This window comes from Sturnus vulgaris, chromosome 2 (genome assembly GCF_052056855.1).
Source record: "Sturnus vulgaris isolate bStuVul1 chromosome 2, bStuVul1.hap1, whole genome shotgun sequence".
NCBI lineage: Eukaryota > Metazoa > Chordata > Aves > Passeriformes > Sturnidae > Sturnus > Sturnus vulgaris.
The window spans coordinates 34,758,464-34,780,726 of record NC_142244.1 but is presented as its reverse complement, the minus strand read 5'-3'; the positions used below and the strand labels follow the sequence as shown (position 1 = coordinate 34,780,726).

At 46.0% G+C, this 22,263-nt stretch overlaps 1 protein-coding gene across 2 annotated transcripts in view; it reads left to right on the top strand.

Annotated features, from left to right (window-relative positions):
- The window catches only part of GAB2 (GRB2 associated binding protein 2), a 93,261-nt gene that overhangs the window by 54,645 nt on the left and 16,353 nt on the right, over window positions 1-22,263 (top strand). For both annotated transcript variants that reach the window (XM_014875729.2, XM_014875728.2), the window contains exon 3: window positions 20,624-20,864. In XM_014875729.2, the coding sequence (XP_014731215.1) occupies window positions 20,624-20,864 (241 nt within the window). The remainder of the gene's footprint in view (window positions 1-20,623; window positions 20,865-22,263) is intronic.

The following is a 22,263-nucleotide window of genomic DNA, read 5'->3' as shown; positions in this document are numbered from 1 at the left end:
GGGAACACTCCATCACCAGCAAACACATTTGCTGCAGTTGCCATCCCGTGCAGAATTACTGCCTCCTCGAAGGGACACCCCACATCAGCTGAGCCCCAGACACTGGTCACTGGTTTGCTTATAACCCAGTGGTGATGGAGAACAAACTCATTAGCTTTTAGGGCAGTTTGGGCAAAAGCCTGTTGCACCAGCTCCCTATGATGGTAGGGAAAAAGCAGGGTAAAAAGGCTTTTTAGCATGATTTAGTAAGCAAATGGCAACCTGGAAGCAGCAATGCAAACCCTCTGCACCAATGTGGGACTATGCTTAGGTGCTGCCCATGTTCCCAAAAGGAGAAACAATTAAGAGGCAAACAGATTTACACCCTTTGATGCTTCTTTCCATGGGAGAGTGTAAATTTTCTGTCACTTGGTTTTCACATTAGTCCTTCATGTCCTGTCTAGACAGGAGGACTCTCAGGATTAAGAAGGAGGCTGGTCTTTAGGGCAGTTGAATGTCAGGCTATGGCTCAGTGCTGGTTTGCTGATCTCCAGCTGCATTATACATCTGGCTCAGCGGAAGGAAGCTCGTCTCAGCCTCAGGGGCCTGAATGTCAGTGAAGCAGAGGGTCCTGCCGGCTGTCCCAAGGAGCAGCTGCTCAGCAAACCCCTCTGGTGGCTTTGTTCCTGCCCCGGTCTGAAAATAGTTGCAGGGCAGCACGATTACATTTGCCAGGAGAAGGGAAATTAAATTGATTCTAAAGTGTTTACCCAGAAACTCTTTGTTTCTGTTAACACCTATTTACTTTGAGAGCTAATTACTATTTTTGAACAAGCAGAACCTCACAGGATCCCGGCTCCTCTGCGTGTCTGAGGAAGCCAACCATTCCCAAGGAAAGTAGTTTTGCTCCTGTCTCAGTGCTGCCTTTCCACTGCAGTTTGCACTGCTGCCGCCTTGAGTGATCCAAATACAATGGGGGGCGATCAGCCGAGGACCCTGGGCCACAGGCTACATGAGAAAGGCCAGCATGTGGGTATTTCAAACCATCTGCATTTTCCCTGCCCCAGTGGGAAGGCAGCCAGGGCTCAGCTGTGAACTGGATTTTCTCATATGCTTTGTTTGTTGAAGTTAAAAAAATACCAAATCCTACTAAACATATCTCATGTGCCATTAACCCTTTCTGAAGCTGGTGCTTCAGCCAAAACCCCTCCTGGTCCCATCCCCAGTATGACAGAAGTGCAACTACAGCAGGCTGTAGTTCAATTTCTCACAAACCAGTGTGTGCCCATGCAGTGAGCATGTCCTTGCAGGGGCCCTGTGCAAGGATTAGTTATTTTGAAGGAGTCAATAACTTTATTACTTTTATGTCAATTTACTGTGCCACCCCCAGCACCTCCCTGGAACTCCTCTTCTACCTCCTCCATGGAAAAGGGGCTCTTTCAGGGGCTTGCATCTGTTGGTGCTGGCTAAACGTGGGTGAGAGTTCAAAAGCTTTTCCATGCACATCATTCATGCCCCTGTGCTAGAGGTTTAACCTAGACATGAAACCAGAGAAGGGAATATTTGTGGGTAAGTAGATGTTCTTGCTCTGAACTGAAAGCTTCCTCCACTTGGAGAGGGTGAGGAGGGCGTGGGAAAAGGATGGCACTGGACTCCTGCCCTGATGGGTGTCTGGCAGCAGTAGCCTCTCCCACCCAGGCATGTTGTCTTCTCTCTCTCTCTCTCTCTCTTTTTTTTTTTTTTTTTTTTTTTTTTTCCCATCTGGGACTTAATTTCTTTTATTTATTTTTCTGCTTTCTATCGGGGAGTTGCTCCAAGGCAGTTCTGGGTTCTGGCTAACTCCACACTCCATCTCCAAGGCTTGGCATTGGTATTTTACATCATGACAGGTATCAATCCCCAGCAATCCCAGCAATGTCTCGCTGAACATAGATCAGGGCTGAGCATTAAAGTTTAATGGAGATGTGTCTCTCCTTCCTCCTTCGACTCAGACATCCTCATTCTGGCAGTTTAGTGGATCAGTCTCTGGATATCAGTCACTTTCTGCTCACACTGATGTGATCTGCATCTCACATGTGTGGGTCTCTTTGGCTTGGTTCTGCCCCAGACCCTCTACCAGTTGCCCTGTTCCAGCCCATGAGAGCAAATTTATTGCTCTCACTTGACTTACTTTGGTTGGGGGTCCCATATGATATGGTCTGCTGGCTGGTTGCTCCCCAGCCTGCTGCCTGCAAGTCTGTGTTATGAGCCCATCTGGCTGCTCTTGCACACTCCTCACTGCTCTCCCCAAACCACATTTGTCCTCCTAGAAACAGGTCAGTGATACCTCCAGCCCCACTGATTCCTCGCAGCCGGGTTTTCCTGGGTGTTTGCCAAACAAAGGGAGCCGAAGATGGACCAGAGAATAAAAACAGCAGATACCCCTGGAGACTTGCCCAAAACTCAGTGAAGAGTCTGTGGGCTGCAAGACTTGAGCAAAACCAGGTTTAAACATTGTATAGCACTCACCTCTCCCAAACACTCCCAAGTAACCAGTGTTCCCTGTCCCTGCATGCTGGAGCAGGGCACCAGGGAGCATGTGCAAGGTGACAGTTCCTGCATTCCTGTCACCACTACCTCTCCCAAAGCCAGGAAGAACCAAAGCAGAGGGGAAATACACAAGACCAGGTACTTCCTTGCTGTCATGCCTAGCATATACCTTCTTCCTTCCCTACTTGTGCCCTGGGGGAGTTACAAGCCCAGATCCCAGCCAGGGAGTGTGCAGAGGCTGGGATGGGAAGTGGGGGCAAGGAGGGATATATGGGGGTGTCTTTGTGTCCCTAACAGCACCCAGGCCCTGCTGTGTGTTGTTTTGGGATCTGCAGGCAGCACTGCCACCTAAGGGCAACGGAGCAGGCAGCCCCTTGTGGAGCCTTGTGCCCTCAAGTGGGCCATGACTTCCTAGAATTATAGAATGCTTTAAGTTGGAGGGGACCTTAGAGATCATCCAGTTCCAACCCCTCACCATGGACAGGGACACCTTCCACTAGACCAGGTTGCTCAGAGCCCCATCCAGCCTGTCCTTGAACACTTCCAGGGATGTGGAATCCACAACTTCTCTGGGCAACCTGTGCCAGTGCCTCACCACTGCACAGGAAAGAATTTCTTCCTAATATATAATTGAAACCTGCCCTCTATCAGTTTAAATTTATTCTTCCTTGTACCACTTGACTTTTTAGCTTCTTTTGACACAAGTCAATTGGTCTTGACTCCATCTTTAAGCCCTTGTATGAGTTGTACTTGGATATCAGCTCACATGGAGGAGTCCAGTCTGTCCACTGGCAGATAGTACAACAAGCAATGAACAAGAGAATGTTTGAGTTGAGCTTGACCCATGGGATGGACGGGACATACCTGGTTGGATTCTTTTCAGATAGCTCATCTTCCCATGTTTATTCACCTGCCCAAAGACCTAATGTCCCCTGCCACATTTGGGACTTGGAGGTAGATTGTGTTGGGACAGGAATATGGAGTCTTGAGCCCTGTACTCTGACCTGCTGTCCCACCATACGTGCAGATGCAGTCTTCTCCTCAGTGTTCCCATCAATACTTTCAGCACGCAGTGTCAAGGAGCTCCTTCGTTTAAAACACCTGTGTCACCTCTAGATCCACTGGTTGCACACCTCAAGGGCATTTGGCTCAGACCCCTCTCATGTTTTCTTCCATGTTCTGAGTGTTCCTAACAATGGAAACGGCTGTGGCTGCAGATTCACTCTGGAGGACAAATGCAGATGTCATATCTCAGCCCCACGTTTGACCCAGCCTCGCTGGAATAGGTGGGGGAGACCTGGTGGCCCAAACTCACTTTGCCCCAGGCTCATGGTTAAATTTCAGGTGCCTGCAAGCACCTTCTTGCCGAAGTCACAGTTCATTCCTTAGCCTTCCTGCCACTTTAAATTTGTTCCAAACTTCCCTGACCCTGGTTTTCCTGCTCCACAAACAGCAAGTTATTTTAAGATCTGACACTGTTCAGCTTTTATTTCTGTGTAAACAATACCGGAGATGGAGTGGTATTGGCACAACGGAGCAGCTTGAGAGCAGTTAACTGCCTGCTGTCTTTTTTCCCCATTTTTCCCTCTTTCCCTCTGGAGATAAGCTAGTTGAGGTACTGAGTCTGCTGAAGAGCAGACTGCTACTAATGACCTGGAATTTGCTTCCTAGAAGACAGAAACAGGGAGAGATCCTTGCTGATCTCTACCAGCTGGTCAGGGTGTCCTTGCTGTGATTCCCCTGGCAGTTTGGAGAGGGAACTGATGCTGCTAAGAGTGAGACATGTTTGGATGGTTGTAGTCTGTCCACTTCTAGGGAGAAAATGAAAAAAAAATATGTCTAGAATGAGGCTAATCATTTGCACCCTGAAAGTGGCCATTTCTTTCCCTTGGTTTTCCAAGGAACTAGCACTGATGAGCTCAGGTGTCCACTTTCTCCTAAAACTCATCCCACCTGTCTCAGGATTGCTATCAAGGCCTTTGCTATCAAGCTGGATCTTCAATGATTTCATTTGCATAATTTCATTTACACCAGACAACGATCAACCCCTTCTATTCTTCCACACCTTATTCTTCTTGCTGTACTCTGCTCTTCACCATGCTGGGTTCCCAGAAACATTGCAGGACCAGAGTCAGCATTCACTGCTGTGGTGGTCACTCTCCTTGATACCAAGAGGAAGTTTGCTGCCCATACAGGAGCCGAGAAAAGGACTGAGGCAAGGACACAGAGGGCTTTAGCAAGGGAAAATGTCTTAATGTGGTTACTGTGCTAAAAAAAAAGGAGAGAGAATAAGGATAGTAACACACATGGACTTTTTGTAGGGAAAAAAGGCCGACTTTATTGAATGGGCAGCTTGTATTTAAAGCCTATTACGCGGAGCTAGGACAGGACAGTAGTTCATTGGACAATTGGGAAAAACATCTATGGGATCGTACTTCAGGATGTGTCCTATAGGAAAAACACTAGATGTTAATTTTTATTATGAATTTCATTTTGTTTTTCACCATATTATCACTTTGGGAGACTTTCTCCCTAACTGAAGCCATAGTCAGTTTATTAGCCTGGGAATGGACTTGAGAGTCAGGAAAAATTCAGGCCTGAAAAAGAATTTCCAAGCTGTAATTTCCTAGCTCTCCAAATGTGTGTGCCCACATCTTGGGGTATCTACATGATTAGAAAACCAAGCCTCTGGCTTCAGGGCATCTGATGTAATCAAATCTCTGACATATGCAATGCTTGGACCAATACTTTCTTCACAGTTTGGGTTTTGGAAATTAGGAATTTTTAGGATTTTCTTATTTAGATGTTTTTACTGTGACTGTGGACATTTTGAAAAGTAGAACTGAAAAAAATCCAGAAGATACGTGAGCTTCGTGTTTGCAAACCCATAACACTGCCATCCCAGAGAGCCCATTGGAAGATGTTTGTTGAGCCTCCTTTGACCATACCCAGCCCTGATGGGAACTGGCAGAGGATGCAGCTGTTCGTGGGAGCACAAGGTTTATAGGCAAAAAATGCTCTTATCTCACTGTAAATAATAAAACCATCAACCAGCAAAGAAAAATTTATGCTCAGCTTTCTAAAAGGACCAACAGCCAAATACTCCAGCTCTTCTTGACTGTTTCCCAGCTGGCGCCCAGCTCAAGGGTATCCAACTGGCTACTTCTGAAGATAAATACAGAGCTGGAGGACTGGGGCCTTTGGGGAAAATCCTGCCCTTTCCTGGCCAAAGTCCCACTGGGTTAGCAGAGCTGAAGCTGAGATTTGAGCAGGGAGAGAAGGAAGAAATGTGAAGTTCAAGAAGTTTGAGGTTTTTTTAGAGCTAAAAGCATTGTCCATCCTTTGCAGCACAGGTTTCCTAGCAGAGATTGACAAGCTGAGTTCACATCTCAGCCCTGGCCAGGGCTGTCTCCTGGCCTGGCACCCAGAATCAGAAACCCATTTAACATAATTCTTTGTTTTGTAATTGGCTTTTATGGCTATGAGCCCTGTCAGATGAGCTCTGTTAGTTTATTGGGCACAGTGGAATTTTTAGGGTGACTTACTGACCGTGGAAAAATGAGCGGGGCAGACGGTATCAGCAATGCATCAAAAAACAAAACCATGAAAGCCCTTGGAAACAAAAACAGCTGATGGACTTGGAGTGAAGTGACACTGTCTGAGCAGAACCAAGGGAGAGAGGCATTTTTGGGTGTCAGCCAACTGAGAGGAAACTCACAGTCAGATTTGCCTGCGTTTATATTTCCCAGAGGGATCTTGGGACTGCTGTAGCCCATGTGCCCCAGTCTTGCGCTTTGGGATTCATGGAGCTGCCATGAATCTGTGTCTGCAGAGTTTCTCAGGCATCAGGGTGGGACACAGATCCGCAGGTGATGCCCAATATGTAGGAACCAGCCTGGGAAATGCAAAGGACAGAGACCCCCAAAATGCAAGTGCAAGCAGGTTGGACAAGGGAAAAAAATCCCTTTTGCAAAGGATAATTTTCTGGCAGTTTTTCACAATGTGACACCCTTTTTTCCCCCCAGGTAAATGTATTTCTTCCCTCCATACATTTCCCATTGTTCCCTCCAAAGCTTTGAGAGGGACATGGTTTTATATGCCCTCTGCACTGCTCTGTAAAACCTCATAAAAGCCAGGACAGATTTACATTCTCATTTCCCGGACCCCAATGCCTGTTTGCTTGCTGGTTTGTATTGCTTTATATTTCCAATTAAAACCAAGCCTGAGCAAAGGGAAAGCTTTCTAAAGCCTTTAAAGCCTCCAAGTGAAGGCACATGGAGCAGGAAGGAGACGTGAAGCTGTCTATTCCTGTGAACTTTCCATGACACCAGTCAGGGTTTGTTTCCAGGCTCATTCTTATTTATGAATGCAGTAGCATTTATTACTGATTTTATCTGTAAAGATAACATTTCTTCCCTAGATGGTTTCTGTGCCTCAGTTATAATTACTGGCTGCTCCTCAAACATACTTTTGATTTATTTACTCTGGTACAATACCAGAATTGTAATATTGGCAATTACTTAGGGCTGTGGGGCTTACACCTGATCCAGGGATGCCCTCCTTCCACATCTCAGTTCCCTCCAGGAAGGCTGAAAACATCTCTTAAGGGTCCATCAAGGTGTAGCTGTAGCCACGAAACATGTCTTCTGCTATGCCAGGGCCTGCACAAGCACTGAGCAGAAAGGCAGCCTCTGCTTGAAAGGGTTCATCACAAAGGTACAGTACAGATGTGTTGGTGCATCTTTTCTCCTGCCTGTAGCCATTTGCTGCCAGAGGTACACCAGCGATGGTGCCTGTTCCCTCCAAGCTGGAAATGGTCTTTAAAGGGACACTTGGCCACAACTCCTGAAAAACCTGTTTAAAAATGAGACTGTCCAGGAAAAATAGGTGTTATGTATCTCTTCAGTTCCCCACTTGCCCACAGTCAGCTGCTTCTCTGTAGAATTCAGAGAGAAGGGAGTTACGGTTTCCACCAGGCATCTAAGGACCATCATAGCCATTTTTCCATGCTTACAATGACTTTAAGCTACAGAGGATGAAGCAAATACTTAAAGCTGTGTGGAAAAAAATGTCCAGCTCCCCCAAAAAGCAGAAAAAAGCCACCAACCCGAGTCTTCATCCTCGGAGATACTCAAAACCTGTCTGGATACAGTTCTGACCTGCTGTAACTGCCCTTGCATCCCTCTGGGTCAAAAACCTTCTCCTAATATCCAACATAAACCTCATCTCAGCACTTGCTGGGGATGTAGCTTGCTTTTGTACTTACTGGGTTGTTGTCACATGCCGAGGAATGTGACTTGTTTGCACCTTTGATTGATTGCCACCCTTTATATCTATTTATTAAAATGGAAAATAACATTTCACCTCAAAAATTTCATCATGTGCTCTCTCAGTTCCACATGACCTAATCCCATCCCGGCCAGCACAGCTGCTTTTGCCAAGTTTTGGTATGATTACCTTCCATCCTTTCATTGCCAAGCTGTCCCTGTGCTTGTATGCTATTGCTTTTGAAAGTAAGCTGGAGTGGAGTGACTCATTGCAATTGCTATTTTATTTTATTTTTTCCATAACTGACAATGAATCCTCTTTTTGAAGTGTTAGGCAGGTGTCTGGGCACTCGCAAATCCTTCATCACCTGTAAAAGTGTAGTGAACGGCTGTTGTGCTGCCTGTGGCTCCATCCTCACCTTCATCACCTGCCCTGCCAAGCACCACCTTGTTTGACATTGATGTGCAAGCCCTCCCCTCAAGCCTGCATGTGCTCTGCACAGGCTAAACCTTGATATTAAGCCTTTACGATGATAATTATTTTTGCTGGCTTGCCATGATGGTTCATATTGCTCTCCAGTGAATCATGATGAAGTCTTTCAAATACCCACTTGAAATCCATAAATTCTGTGATGAATCCTTCTGCTACTTGATGGTTGCTTTGATGATTAGTGTTGGGGTCAAAACCTGGTCAACATATGGTCTTCCAACTGAAAACAAAAAGGGAGCTCATAAAAAAGAGGGAGAGTGACTTTTTACGTGGGCAGATAGGGATAGGACAAGGGGGAACAGTTTTAAACTAAAAGAGGAGAGAGTTAGATTAGATGTTATGAGGAAATTCTTTACTTGAGAGTGGTGAGGTGCTGGCACAGGTTCCCCAGAGAAGCTGTGGATACCCAGATGGGGCAGTGTTTAAAGCCAGGTTGGATGAGGCTCTGAGTGACCTGGTCTAGTGGAACGTGTCCCTGTCCATGTCACGGAGTTGGAATTAGGTTGTCTTTAAGAACCCTTCCAACCCAAGGCATTCTGTGATCCTATGAAAATGCTGCCTTCGTCTCTTGAGATTTGTCTGGAAAAAACTTCCTGATAGAGCAGAAGACTGTTTTTCCCAGAAAGCACTGTGGTATCTCCTAAGTCTTTACATTGTTGGTTTTTTTTTTTTTACTTTTTTTTTAAGTATCTCAATCCCAGTTTATTGACTCTTGTGGCTTTACCTCATCCCTGTGATTCTAAGAAAAGGGGGTGGATTTGTGATTTTCATTTGAAGTTCATTCATGCCTTTATAGCTTTATTATGGTTTTTAAATACCATTGTATCTCCTCTTTGGTATCAACATAACTCTTTCTGAGCATCTGAGATCCTGTTGGCTTTTCTGTTATGCTCCAGAAACTCACTTCCACCATTTCTTCTACCTCTAAGAAGAACTCAAGAGTACAGACTTGGAAATGCTTTGAGTTTCTTTGGCACAATGTTGGAAGGACCACCCTGTCCTCTTGCCCACCAGTAACTTGTTTATGGAGATAAATGCATGCTGTCCAAGTCCTGGGCAAACAGAGCTTTGTGTACTAAAAAATCCACTCATATCTCAGGGATGAGAACACATGCTACTGGTCTGGAGTCTCGTGGTGCCATCTGAAGGGAAGGCCAGCCCTGTGTTCACAGAGCTGTATGACACAGTGGTTTGTTTTACAGCTAAAGTGGCTCAAATAATTAGTACTGCCATGACTGCAAGAATGCCCTCAGTCATATTAGACAAGTTAAACTATTTGCTTTAATATGGTTTGTGAGTGATGAAGTGACACATAAGTGGGTTTTCTCTGAAGGTGCATTGCTGCTTGAGTGATCCCTGTGAAGTTCTCGGCTGTCTCCAGAGCAGTTGGAGTTGGGAGGTTGGAGCAGACTGGCTTCTGGTCTTGTTTGGTCCCAGTAGTCCCTGCATTCCTGCGGTTGTAGCCAAAAGCCATTATAACCTGGCATATTCTTCTCATCATCTCTGGAGAGAAATGGGTCTAATGTACTGTGTATTTGTCACCATTCCACTTTTCATCCCATAGATGAAGGATGAAGATAGATCTCACCCAGATCTGTCTCAGCAGCCAAATACACTAAGTTCAGACATGCATCACGCCAGTAATTAAAATCAAAAATTAAATAAATCCCATTCCTGTGAGGAGGGAGTGCTCAGAAGTTGCCTATATGGAGTCAGAACAATCTGGGGAAATTTTGCCCTTGCAGCAGGTGAAGCAGGTGACAAGCCCAAAACAAGCTCCCTTTCAAAGGCAGTGAAAATTCAGCATCTTCATTTTCACTCCCTCTGGTATTCGTTTTCTTACTCTTTCAGTGTCAATTTTGATTTACACCTTTTCATTCTGAATTTGAATGAATTTCAGGAAAAAACAAGAATTGCACTTCCACATCTAAAAAGCACATGATTATGATTTTCAGTTGAAGAGGCGCAGTCTGCCCCCAAAAAACGATCAGCTCTGATGAGAAAGAATTGAAATACCTTGACCTTCTCCTCTCTTACTTAAAATTAACTTTTATCCTCTGAAGGTTTCTTGCAATTTCTGGCTTCAAACGATCCCTTGGCAAGCTCCTATTTTGATTAAATGGCATTTTCCAGCTGGAGGATGTCAGAAGATTTTCAGCTGGCCCTAAGCCAAGTGTGAAGCCCCGGGTGAGGCACTGGGCAAGAAGATGTGGATTTTGCTCTGGATGCTGGTTCCAGTGTGGTGGGTGCAAGGATGGGTGAGCTGCAAGGGGGGTAATGTCATCTGGTGCTTCTGGCTTTTAAGAGCTGGTTTGAGCAAGGAAGAGGAGGATGAGGAAATGCTGAGTAAGCCCATGGGATGGTTCCCAACCTATGAGCAAGAATCAGAGCAGGGATGGTTTGCTCTGGTCTTTGGATGCCAGTGGATGTTTTGTACCTGAGTCAGGCAATGAATTCCAAAATCCAAAACTGTATAACCATGAAGGAGATTGTGATATATCTGCCTTAGCTGAGTCTCCTGAGGACCAAGCTCTACATTACGCTCCATTGCTCCACTAAACGCAGCTCTACTGCTGCTGTGTGTTAAAAATAATCACAAAACCTGCCCGTGCTTTAGTGCACAGGGTTCAAACAGCAACATCCATGCTGGGAGCTTGCTCTGCTTCTCTGAAGAAATATCCAGCAGGGAGAGACTTGCTTGTGCATGACCAGATGTGACGGGGAGATGGAGGGTGTCCAGGCAGAGATAGTCATGTGCAGGGAAAAGAAAAACAGTGTAAGATGGAGCTGAACTGATGGTGACCAAAGTCTACCAAGATGTTAAGTCCAGTGGGATTGAGAATTCCAGCCCACTCTGCATCTCCTGTAGCCACCCTCAGCTCTTTCTTGGGGTGATTCCACGGGTACACAGGCCATGGCAGATGGGGAATGTGGGGACAGGGACACTGCTGGAACTGACACTAACACAAAATCTCTTGTGGGACGAGCTGCCAGCCCTGTGTTTCTGAGTGCAAGTACCACTCCAAAGTATTGCACTGCTTTCAGCCCACACCAGTTCTTGCCTTTGGCACAAGCCGCATTCCCCACTCCCTGCCAAACCAGTACAGATGTTTTAACACCCACCAGAACCCAGATAATTACAAACAGAATCGAAAGACTGGTCAGAGTTGTTTTCTTTTAATTGCCTGAATTCTCAGCCGTTCTCAGGCGAGATGCTTCCCACTTTCTGACATTGCTTTCAAAGACATTTTTGTGGGACACATTGCTAATACCCGTTTTATGATTAAGGGGAATGTCTAGAAGCCCCAACCAGGAAGAGGATCACACCATGCCTGCTGATGTAATAGTTACCACAGAGTGAAACAAGTGCAGGGAAGATGAGTACAGCAGCTGGGAAAACACTTTCATGGGAAATTAGAGCTAATTTCTAACCAGCAGCTTTTCAGCCATGGCATTGCAAAGCTCAGCTCATTGTCAGATGGGTTTGGGGTGTGTTTTCAATGGGACAGAACCGTGTGGTCAGCTGGTGGGCACAGGTCAGAGAATGCTGCAGGTCCTTCTTATCCTAGATCCTCGTGGGAGACAGTGCTTACCATGGAGAGATTGTGAGCAGCTGAGATAAAGAAGCAGCAGCATTTTCTGTTGTAACAAACACTTTCTTCCTGGTCTGTGCTGGTACAAGCCTAAGATACGGGGGTGTGGCCCATAATAAGAAGCTTGGTTCTCTCAGACCAGTTGCAAGCAGCCAGGTTTGAGTTTAACAGACAAGAACTGATTCAGCATCAATGAAACCAGTTGTCATGTGTCTGCCCTGAGGCCACTTAGAAAGCATCTGTCGGGAGGGGGACCAAGAAAACCTTCCCAGGCTTCACTCTACATGAGCCACATTATGTCTTCTCATCTCTTTTCCATCAGGATACTTTGAGGTCCTCCTGGACATGCAGGTGAATTTTGTCCTTGCATTTGTCATCACTGACTGTTTGGGAGGGAGCTGACCAGCACAAGCCCACCAACTCTGGTGGTATCAGGCTGTCTTCGTGGCTCTCCCTTCAATACCTGATACAAAATTCCTTGTCCGCCATGCCCAGACATGAAAATTTCCATCTGACATTATTCCAGTTCATTTCTGGTTGCTGTGGAGACCAATTTAAATGAAACTCTAGTATTTTGAAAGAGAATATGAGTCTAAGTCATTTGCCATGCAAGGTCCCATGCTAATAGCATTAGCATATTATTTGATTATGGTGATGTGTAGGGAATAAATTCCAAGTCCTTTTGCCATCATTGCATCTTAAAAGAAGAGGAAGAGAAAAACCTCTGGGCTTTAACCGATACTGAAGACCTTTACTGCATGTGAACTCCTGATTTCTGAATGCATAAAGCTTTGGAGGTCACAGGCATTTTTAACCTCATGGCAATGTGAATAGCTTGCTGGAAAGGACCTTTTCTTTCTCTGCTTCCACTGAGCACTGTTAATAGACTGTCTAATGGGCAGGACTCGGGTTTTTAATGATGGGCAGAAAAATCCAGGATGGCTTTTTGAGCTGTTTGCATTTTTCCTGGAGTGCTGGTGTTGCAGAACCCATTGAGAGAGCAGCTGGGCAAGGTGCTATCCTCCCATTGCTTATACAGGCTTTTGCTTTTTTGCATTTTGCCCTCTAATATCTTGAGAATGGCATTGACTTCAGGATTTCTTCAGATGATCCAGTATGTGGACAGGGTATGCCCATGCTCTTAAATTAAAAAAAAAAAAAAAAAAGAACAAGAAAACAAACAAAAAACCACATGGGAAAACATAGCAGATAGGCTTGTTCTGAGATAAAAGCCTGCAGAGATGAACAAGGGAAGCTTACTTAGAAAAAAAAAAGTCAGTCACCACCCCTATGAGCATTTTTTCTGGAGCTGGATTGGTTCTTGCTTGCATTGATTTCCAGGCTGCTTTGTGGCTGGTTCAGGGACACAATATTGTGACCATGAGGGTTAATGACTTCTGTCTCCTCTCTGGATTTTTGCAGGGCTGAGCATGATGGGCTCACCTGAAACTATGTGAGAAATGTAGAGCTCTACTGCAGCCACCTGTCCCTATCTTTACCCCTTACCCCTGCACCACAGTTCCCACCTCCTTTTTCTTTTAACTCATCATCTAAAATACCACCCACAGAGCAAAAATAACATTAATCTTATATAGAGGAGAGAAAAACAGGGTCAAACTCCTGCAGTTAGGTCCCATGCAGGTGCACCCAAAGAAGGGGACTCTGAAGGGAGAAATTTGGGTATGCTCTTTTTTTCCCAAGCATTGCCTTGCTGAGCAATGGGAAAGCAGACCCATAACAGTGCTGCTGTTTTATTGACTCCCCGACAAACTGAGAGTTTTAATGTTTCTTCCCCCAAGGTAAGGTGAGATGGAAATAAATTACTTCTGTAAAGAGCCGGGAATGGCAGTTCTTCTATAATACAAAGTGCAAATATTTGGGCCTCTTGTGCGCTGCCTTGAATAGAAATGGTCCTAAATCATGCATAAGTAAAATGGGTTCACATTTTCTCCAAGTGAAAGTTTTTCTCTGCTCTCCTGGAACATTAAAGACCTCCACTCCCACTGTCTATAAAAAGGGCTATAAAATTCAAAGTGAGCTGTTAAGAAGCCCTGTCAGGGATTAGACCAGGATTCATTCTTTTTGCTCCATCCCTGCTAAGTAAGGTGTGCACTCATGTTTGCTCAGGCAGGGAGAGGTGCCCACATACTGCTTGAAAGATAAAAGGACAAGGAAAAATTCGTTCAGGACCTAAAAGCAAGTTTTTCCTGGGCTAGAAGTCAGTGGTGCATCAGCTTCTGGACTTTTTGATGCTGTGTTGGACCACAGCACTTGGGTGAGACTGCTGTAATGTAATTTCCAAGGGGAAACTGGGTTAGGTGATGCCAAAATCATTAGTCATCATCATCATCATAAATAGTAATAACCAATTATAATAACCAATAATAATATCCAATGCAATCCTCAGAAACAGGATGACAGAGCTTCATGTCACACAGCAAGAGAGCTAGTTTGATCCTGGGCCATCATGAGTCTGCCTCTAGGGGAAAAAAAAACTTTTCTCATATAAATGTGTCACCTCTTTCTATAGCTCTTTGTTTTCAACAGCTTCAACCCTGTCCTGCAGCATTGGCCTCCACAGAGTGCTTGTACCTGCAGGCAGATTTGCTAAGGATGCCCCTGGCATCTGCAGAGTCACATGTGCCACCCGCAGACAGAAAGCAGCTAATGCTACACCTCATTGCCTTGGTTTTGCCATCTTATATACTTAGCCTGACAAAGGCAAGAATACCTACCTTGAGACTACTTTGTGTTTTTTACAGTTACACCACATCATCTTGGTTCTTTTCCTCTGTTCCAGCCTTTTCTTTATCCCGTTTAATCAGACAGATTTTGCATCCCCTCAACAGACTGGTTTTGCAATATCAGAAATGATGATCCATGAAGCAGAGTGAGATGAGGTTAGGTCCATGCAGCAAACGAGGCCCAGCCCAGCCCATGCTGCCACCCTGGGACTGTCCTTCATCCCTGGATGTGAGTCACTTTCCCACTCCAGGACTCTCAGATAAGGGTGTCCCATGGGATGCTCAAGGGCACTCATAAGCCACATTTATGAGCATGAACCTTCATCTGCTTTTATCTCCAAGCACTCCCTAAGCTCCCTTATAATAAAAATTAAAAAGTGCACACCAGGCATCTCAGTCTGGCCAAATGTTAGACTTCCAAGTATTGACACGAGTGTTGAGCTCCACGATCAAGAGACAGATTTGCTCTTCAGATGGTAATTGTCATGTCCAGGGCGTGTTGATGTGAAACAGAGATGGGTCACTGTCACCAAGGGCTATTTCCCAGGGCAGGGATGGGATTTGGGGCACAGCCTCATCTTGCAGAAGCAAACCTGTGTTCTCCAGGGAAAAGCATTGTATTGTTTCTGTTGTAGTCTCCCTCTCTTGTGCTCCTTTGTCCTTCAAAGAATTGATTACTGTTAAAATAAGGGAGATATATAATGCTTTGAGGTCAGGACTTGGTTCCTTTCCCTCTCTTCTCACTAACTCATTCTCCAGCACTGTGATTTTTCCCCCCATTTCCCATGCTTCTCCGAAGCAAATGCTCTTGGCCACTATTTTTCAGTTGTTTCATACAAATGCAAGCTCAGCACTGACAGTAGTGGAGAAAGATGGTGCTATTTATTGTAATCTTTTTCTCACTCTCTGTCCCATAACTCTTTCTTGGGTAATTCTCTCTATCCTGTGTTAAATGCTTAAATAATTGGGAGATTTCACTGTTCTCCATAGAGAAAACGTAAGGAAACTAGCATAGGCTAAGTAACATTTAGGTAACTGAAATTGTACAACTGAAGCCATGCCCTCGGCCCTCTGTGCAGCAGATCCTTGTCTGTAAATGGGTGATGCTCCTCCTTTCCCTTGCCTAGTCTGTCCTGACCAGTTTCCCAAACCACATGGAAATGAGCATCAGCAACTGGAAAGGAAAAGCTCAGAACCCCTATGTCACTGTTGTCTCTCTGCTCTTCAGCTCTTCTGCAGTCAGGGATGAAGCTGTGCCCTGTCCTCACTTTTGGTAAGTCAAACTGCCCCTGCTTGGCACCCAAAATTCAGACAGTGATAGGAATTGAGGTGCCTATGTCCATGCACACACCTCTCAATTTTGAAGGGGAGGTGAAATTATCCAGATCAGATGCTGTGTCCCATGAACCTGCTGGAGAAAACCTTTAGTGATCTGCCAAGGCATCCTCAGGCTGACAACAGCTTTTCCAAATGCCATCCAGCTTGTAGGCGATAGGGAAAGCTCAGTAAATAAACCTTCCTCGGGTGCCATGCTCATCCTCATGGCATCCCAGGGCCTTTTGGCAGCACTGTGGTGTGTTGACTCATCCACTGGACATGTTGTTTGTTCTCTTCCTGCCAGGAGAAGTATGTGGATGGCTTGTTTTGGTAGGGTTGTTTGTCTTGTTTTAATTATTTCTTGGTATTTGTGCTTGAGGAGAGAGCTGGCAGCAAAAGTGGGGATGCAGGGACATTCCCATGAAGAAGGTTCCCCCTCTTTTTGCTAATAAATGATGGAACTGCTCCAAAGAGTGAGGAAGATGATGGTGCATGAGCACATTCTGCTCTATGCCATCCTAGGGATTATTTCTAGTAGATTTCCACTGTTCCCTCACTAAAGAAAGTCTCACTTGCTGCAAATTTTAACCAGCACAAAGTCAGCAGTGTGGTCTAAGGCACTTGATGGCCAGAGCAGATCTGAGGAGCTCTTATCTGTGGAGCTCTTGGACCAGTCCTTGCCAGCTTGGTGTTGGGGATCATGGGAATTTTGTGCCACTCGGGGATGCCAAGCAAGCCTGGCACCTTTGCTGTGATCTGCAGGAGCCCAGGAATTTATCCACAGCATCATTTGAAGATACAGGGAGTTGCAGTCCCAGCCTCTGCCTTCAGGTGGGGAAAGCTGACGTTGCAGCTCCAGTGGAAAAGGACATTCAGAGCAACAATTTCCAAAGGAGGCTGAGTTATTGTTTTGCTCAGATAAGCCCAGGAACACTGTGTGAAGCTGTGTGCACACAGCAATAGTCGAGTTCTCTGAGCAAGGGAATTCAGAACTGTCAACAAGGAGGGAATTACTGCTTTGGGGGATTGAAAACATTCATAAAAAATTCCTGGCTTCCAGCCTAGTCCATCCCATTGTTGGCTGAGCTCACAATTGTGGATTTTTGCTTTGAGGATGATTTCCAAGTTTTTTTCCCCACTTTGCTGTAACACATAGACAAAAAGGTATATCTTAACCTGGACTAGTGAGTTCCAAGCCTTCAGCCAAAGGCCACTGACACCATGGGGTTTTGCAGGGCTGTGCTGGTTTGTCCCCACAGAGCTGCTGGCTTCTTGCAGGGACCAGTGCAACAGCTGTAGCCTGAGCCCAGCAAGATGTATGTATGTAAATCGTGCTGCTGACATTGGATTTTAACTTGTGGGCGTCCAACACTGCCTTTTCCAGACCGTGAGAGTCCAATTCCCCAAACTCGGAGGAGAACTGGCCAGGAAATGTGGGGTTAAGATGATGCTTCCCACATGGCCCCACTACATAACTTTAACTCTGTCCCCCTGGGAATGGCAGTAGGAATTGCAGAGGATCTTATCCCTCCTTGGCTGTACTTGATACATAAACTCAAGATATCAACATCGAGCCAAAGGATTAGAGGATTACATCTATGCTGTTAAATGAAGGAGGGCCCTGGGTTTATCCATGGCCCCAAAGTGGATGGTCATGAGGGATTGAGAATCATCATTCTTTTTGGCTTGTGGAGAGATTGAGTTGAGTATCTTTGGTCATGATGCGGGTGGGACCGATGCCTGGAGGCATCCAGAGGGGATCCCATGGAGATTACTCACTGAGCACTGCATGGATGTGGGAAAGGAGTGTTTGTCCTCATTGCTTGGCAGCTGGGCGCTGCAGCAGGGCAAGTTGAAATGGATTAGGGGTCTCTGTCTCGTATTCATCCTCTGTGCCTTACCCTCATGGGGATCTGTCTGGGTTTCAAGTTTATGTGGTGTCCTGATTTTTCCTTTAGCGTGTGCTAGTCTTCAAATACTATTTTTCTGCCATGATTTCTTTTCTTGCCTCCTTTCCTGCCCTCCAGCAGGACCCGCTGTCAGCATGTGACCTGGACACATGAGCTGTCCTTTATTCTAGTGCCAAAAAACCCCACAACATAAAAAATCCAGACCAATCTTGGCAGTCTCCTTCAACAGGATTTATCTTCCCAGCCCTTGAAATACCCTCCCAGCCCTGCAAAGCAATCCATCTCTCACCTACTATTACGGAGTTCATCTCACAGACCTAATGGAGTACGTGAGCCCTGAATTGGCTTCCACTAATGCTCTTGGTGGCCGGGTCGCTGTGGGAAGCGAGCTGGGAATTCATTTTGAAAATCAATGAGGATGCCAATAGAGCAGCTTTCCCTAGGGAAGTGACATGCTTTTACTAGGCATGGCCTCCTGCCCCCCTTCATCCCCCATTTTCATTTGTGTGGTTGGAGTAACTGTGGAGTAATTCATCCTAATTTCAATGAGTGCATCTTTTGCACTGTATTCTCTGGTTTCCCCAAATCAGACTGATTTTTGGGGAAAAATTAAGGTCTCCTGGCAGCACAGAATGCCAGAGCTCCCTGAAGTGTTACGATTTGAAGTTGCTGTGCCCTGGAGTGTTGCTGGGGACTGTCTCCTCTTTGCAGCCCCATCTCTCCCCTTAGGCTGTGTTAGCACAAATAAATCAGTGTTATTTCTAACTCCTGGGTGTGTTTTGCCTTGCCATGACATTTTGATGCAATGGCAAGTGCAGAGCCTGCAGGGATAGTGTGAGAGGGCAGCTCAGAGCTATTGGAGGGACCCCGACACAGTGCAGTTCATAGTTGTCCCCGTAGGTGACCTTCATGCTGGGATGGGAGCACAACACCAACCTGTCATCCTCACCATGCCCAAAGAGTCTTGGCCAAAGCACAGTGCCATGGGCAGTTCTTGGTGGTGATTTGGGAGGTGGCAAGATGGGGTTCTGAGAGGTACTCTGGGTGCAGCACCCCCGTTTTTGGTGCCATTGTGGGTTCTCGTCCTGGTTGATCTCAAAGCACTCTGTTTGGAATTTTCATAGCTCTCAAGACTCCTTTTCCAACAGGGATCATTCTGCACTGCTATGGGATTAATATTTAATGAGAATGAGGGTCAAGACACTGTTTTGTCCGAGGACACCGAGACGGCCATTTACTCCTATGAAGAGCCCCAGGGGATCTTTAATGCCCATGCAAAAAAGACAAGAATCAGAGTTTTAAGCTGTCATCCCCCACCATTAATGTCAATGTTAAATATCGATCCTTTCTCTGTTTAGCACAAACCAAACAACACAGTCAAGCCAGGCTCTTTGGCTTTTATTAATGTACTTTTTGTGCACTGGGTGAAGTTTGCAGTAACACCAGGGAAAAAATGTAGCAGCAGTGAATGAGCAGCAGACAGATTGATTTTGTATCTTGACATGAATCAGAAGTTGGTGAAAAATCACCCTGTGTGGAGCTTCTCCTTGTCTGAGCCACGACAGCCGCTTTGTAGAGAACTCATTTCTCTGTAGCATAAAAGGAGTCGGGAGCAAAATGTCTGGGTAGGATCTGGAATTTGAGGGCAGGAATAGGAAAAAAGAGGTTGGTAATCTATAAAATGTCCCTCATCCATGTGTTGGAGCATGGGTGCCTGAAGTCAAATTTGAAGAGCTGGTGAACATCGTGTCAGGGAAACCTGAGATCTATCCCAAAATTAGCGGTGTCTAGAAAATATGTGGATTTCCCCTTTTTATTGGGGTTTGGTTTCTTTCTGTGTTTTGTATCCGCACCAAATAAATGTAAATCACACTTATTATATGAAATGTGACTTCTGCAAACCACAGTGAACAGTTTTCACATGTCAGGAATGCATGGATGGTCTTCTGTGTGGTCTTCTGCAACCAGAGGTGGATCCGAGTTTCCAAAATATTCTGCAGCTTGTGGGTTTTCTGGGTGTTTGGTTTTGTTTCAGCTTTTTTGGTTTTGGTTTATTTTATTTTTAAATGAGGATTTACAGCTTGGCTATAAAAATTAATTTGTGGTTTGAATTAATGAAGCACACTTATGAGAGGGCTGGAGTAACTGGGTGATTATTCCTGACCTCTGGGATATTCTCCATAGAAATTAATATAATATTTTAAAGTCTATTTCTCCTTGAGCAGGGGGACTGGGCACTAAGAGTCTCGCCTTGGGTCTGCATCCCTTTTTATTCACAGAAAACAGCAGCAAGTCTCTTGAGGTCTCTTGAGAATTTGGAAACGTGGGAATATTTTTCATCTCTGCTGTCATTATATCTATCCAGATCCCCACTCTGTTCCTCAGTTAACCCAAGTGTAAAGGGATAGCAGTGATTCCCTTACGAAGAGAGATGGAGGTGACTTAAATCTCATCTCACTGGGGTGTGAAATCTCCTCTCTTTTAAATGAGATTTTAACAACCCACTGAGCTGCCCATGAAATAGGCTGACATCCCAGCAAGCCACTAAGCACGTGACAAAATATTATAAAATTATGAAATATGATTTATTATAAAATATGATAAATATTTCTTTCCATACGGTACCTGTAGTTGCATGTGCTCTGAGTAGAGAAGCCGAGAGAATCACTTGGAGCCATTCGCAAACCACGCTGACCTCCATAAATGCCAGAGCATTTACGTAAAGAAAACCCAGGGAACATGGGAGAGGGGTGGCTACATCTAGCACTCACAGGTGTGTTTTCTCCCTGCACAGACACCCTGAGGAGCATTGCCTCCATGAACCACGCCCCACGCTCGTCCCCAGCAGAGCTCAGCAGTGCCAGCCACCACCTGCTGCGAGAGCGCAAGTCCTCAGCGCCGTCCCACTCCAGCCAGCCCACCCTGTTCACCTTCGACTCGCCTGCCAGCCACCTCCAGAGCACCCTGTCTGCCAGTGCCCCCCAGGACTACCTTTTTCTCCACCAGTGTATGAGCAGAAAGTCAGAAAATGCAAGGTATTGTAGCCCACCCACTCGGGGACAGCTGAGGGGAGGGCTGGGTATGAATGGCTAAGCCCACCTCCGTCCTTGGAGGTCTGCAAAACCCGTCTGGAGAAAGTCCTGAGTGATGGTCTTGTCTCATGGTGGTTGGGAGGAGGAGAAGGTCAGAGTTGTGACCTCACAAGCTCCCAGCTTTCCTGGCTTTTCACGTGGTGTTAAAAACTAGCTGAATGGCCAGACCCAGAGGGTGGTGGTCAGTGGCATGAAGTCTAGTTGGAGGCCAGTCACTAGCAGTACCCCAGGAGTCAATACAGGGTCCGGTTCAAAGGGACATGAAGTTGCTGAAGGGCCTGGAACATCAGGAAACACTTTTTCACTGTGAGTGATCACTAGCACAGGTTCAGGAAGTTCAGGAGTCTCCATCCTTGAAGATATTGAGAAGCTGTCTGGGCACAGTCCTGCCGCAGCTCTAGGTTGCCCTGCTTGAGCAGATGACTTCTACAGGTCCCTTCCAAACTCAACACTTTGTGATCCTGCTTTTAACCAGGAAAAGGACAAGCCAAGGAATGGGCAGGGTTTGCTCCACTCTGCTGTTCACCCCTTCCAGAGTTCCCTATGCTTCGTGGCAGCTGGTGGTGCACAGTGTGGGATTTCTGAGCCAGCGACAACTCCCCGCCTCCAGACCCAGCCGGTTGCCTTAAATAGCCAGGAGTTTTTTTGACGTGAAGAGTTTTGGCTCGCGGGAGCGGGCGAGGAGGGAGGGAGGGAGAGACAGTCGGAGCCCAGCTGGCGTGGAGTGAGAGCAGAGCTCAGGCTGCAGCCTCCACTGGGCTTTCCTGCTGCAGCTGACTTTCCCCACTCAGAAAACAACAACAGAAAAGGCTCAGAAAAAATTAACTTCAGATGGAGTTAATGCAACTGTGTTTCAAAAAAAAAAAAAAATGGCCCTCTTGTGCTCCAGCTGTGAGGATACCTAAAAGCCATCCTCCAGGACTATGAACGGGGCTGGGACCTGGAGGAGAAGGGGGCAAGCACCAGTGCTTTGGTGAGCAGAAATAAACTGGCCAGTGGTTGCTTCTGCAGCTGGGCCAGAAATAATCATCTGATCAATGCCCAGTGCATGGGGCCAGGCTGCAGGACTGCTGGGAATCCCTCCCCTTTCTGCTCTGGAGCTCTTACTTTACTCATCCATTAAATGAGGGTAATAGTAGTTAATTGGCAGGCAGTGCAGAATAATTAACCCGTGAGATGTTTAAAGTGCTCGACCAAAAATACCCTGACAGAACCCAAACCACTTCTGTGTGAACTGAGCTCCAAAGGTGGCAGGGATTCATTTGTCTTATCACAGGATCACTTGCCTTTTCCCCTAAATAAGTTCTATTTCTGAGCGCCATCTCGTGCTGGCTCCATGAAA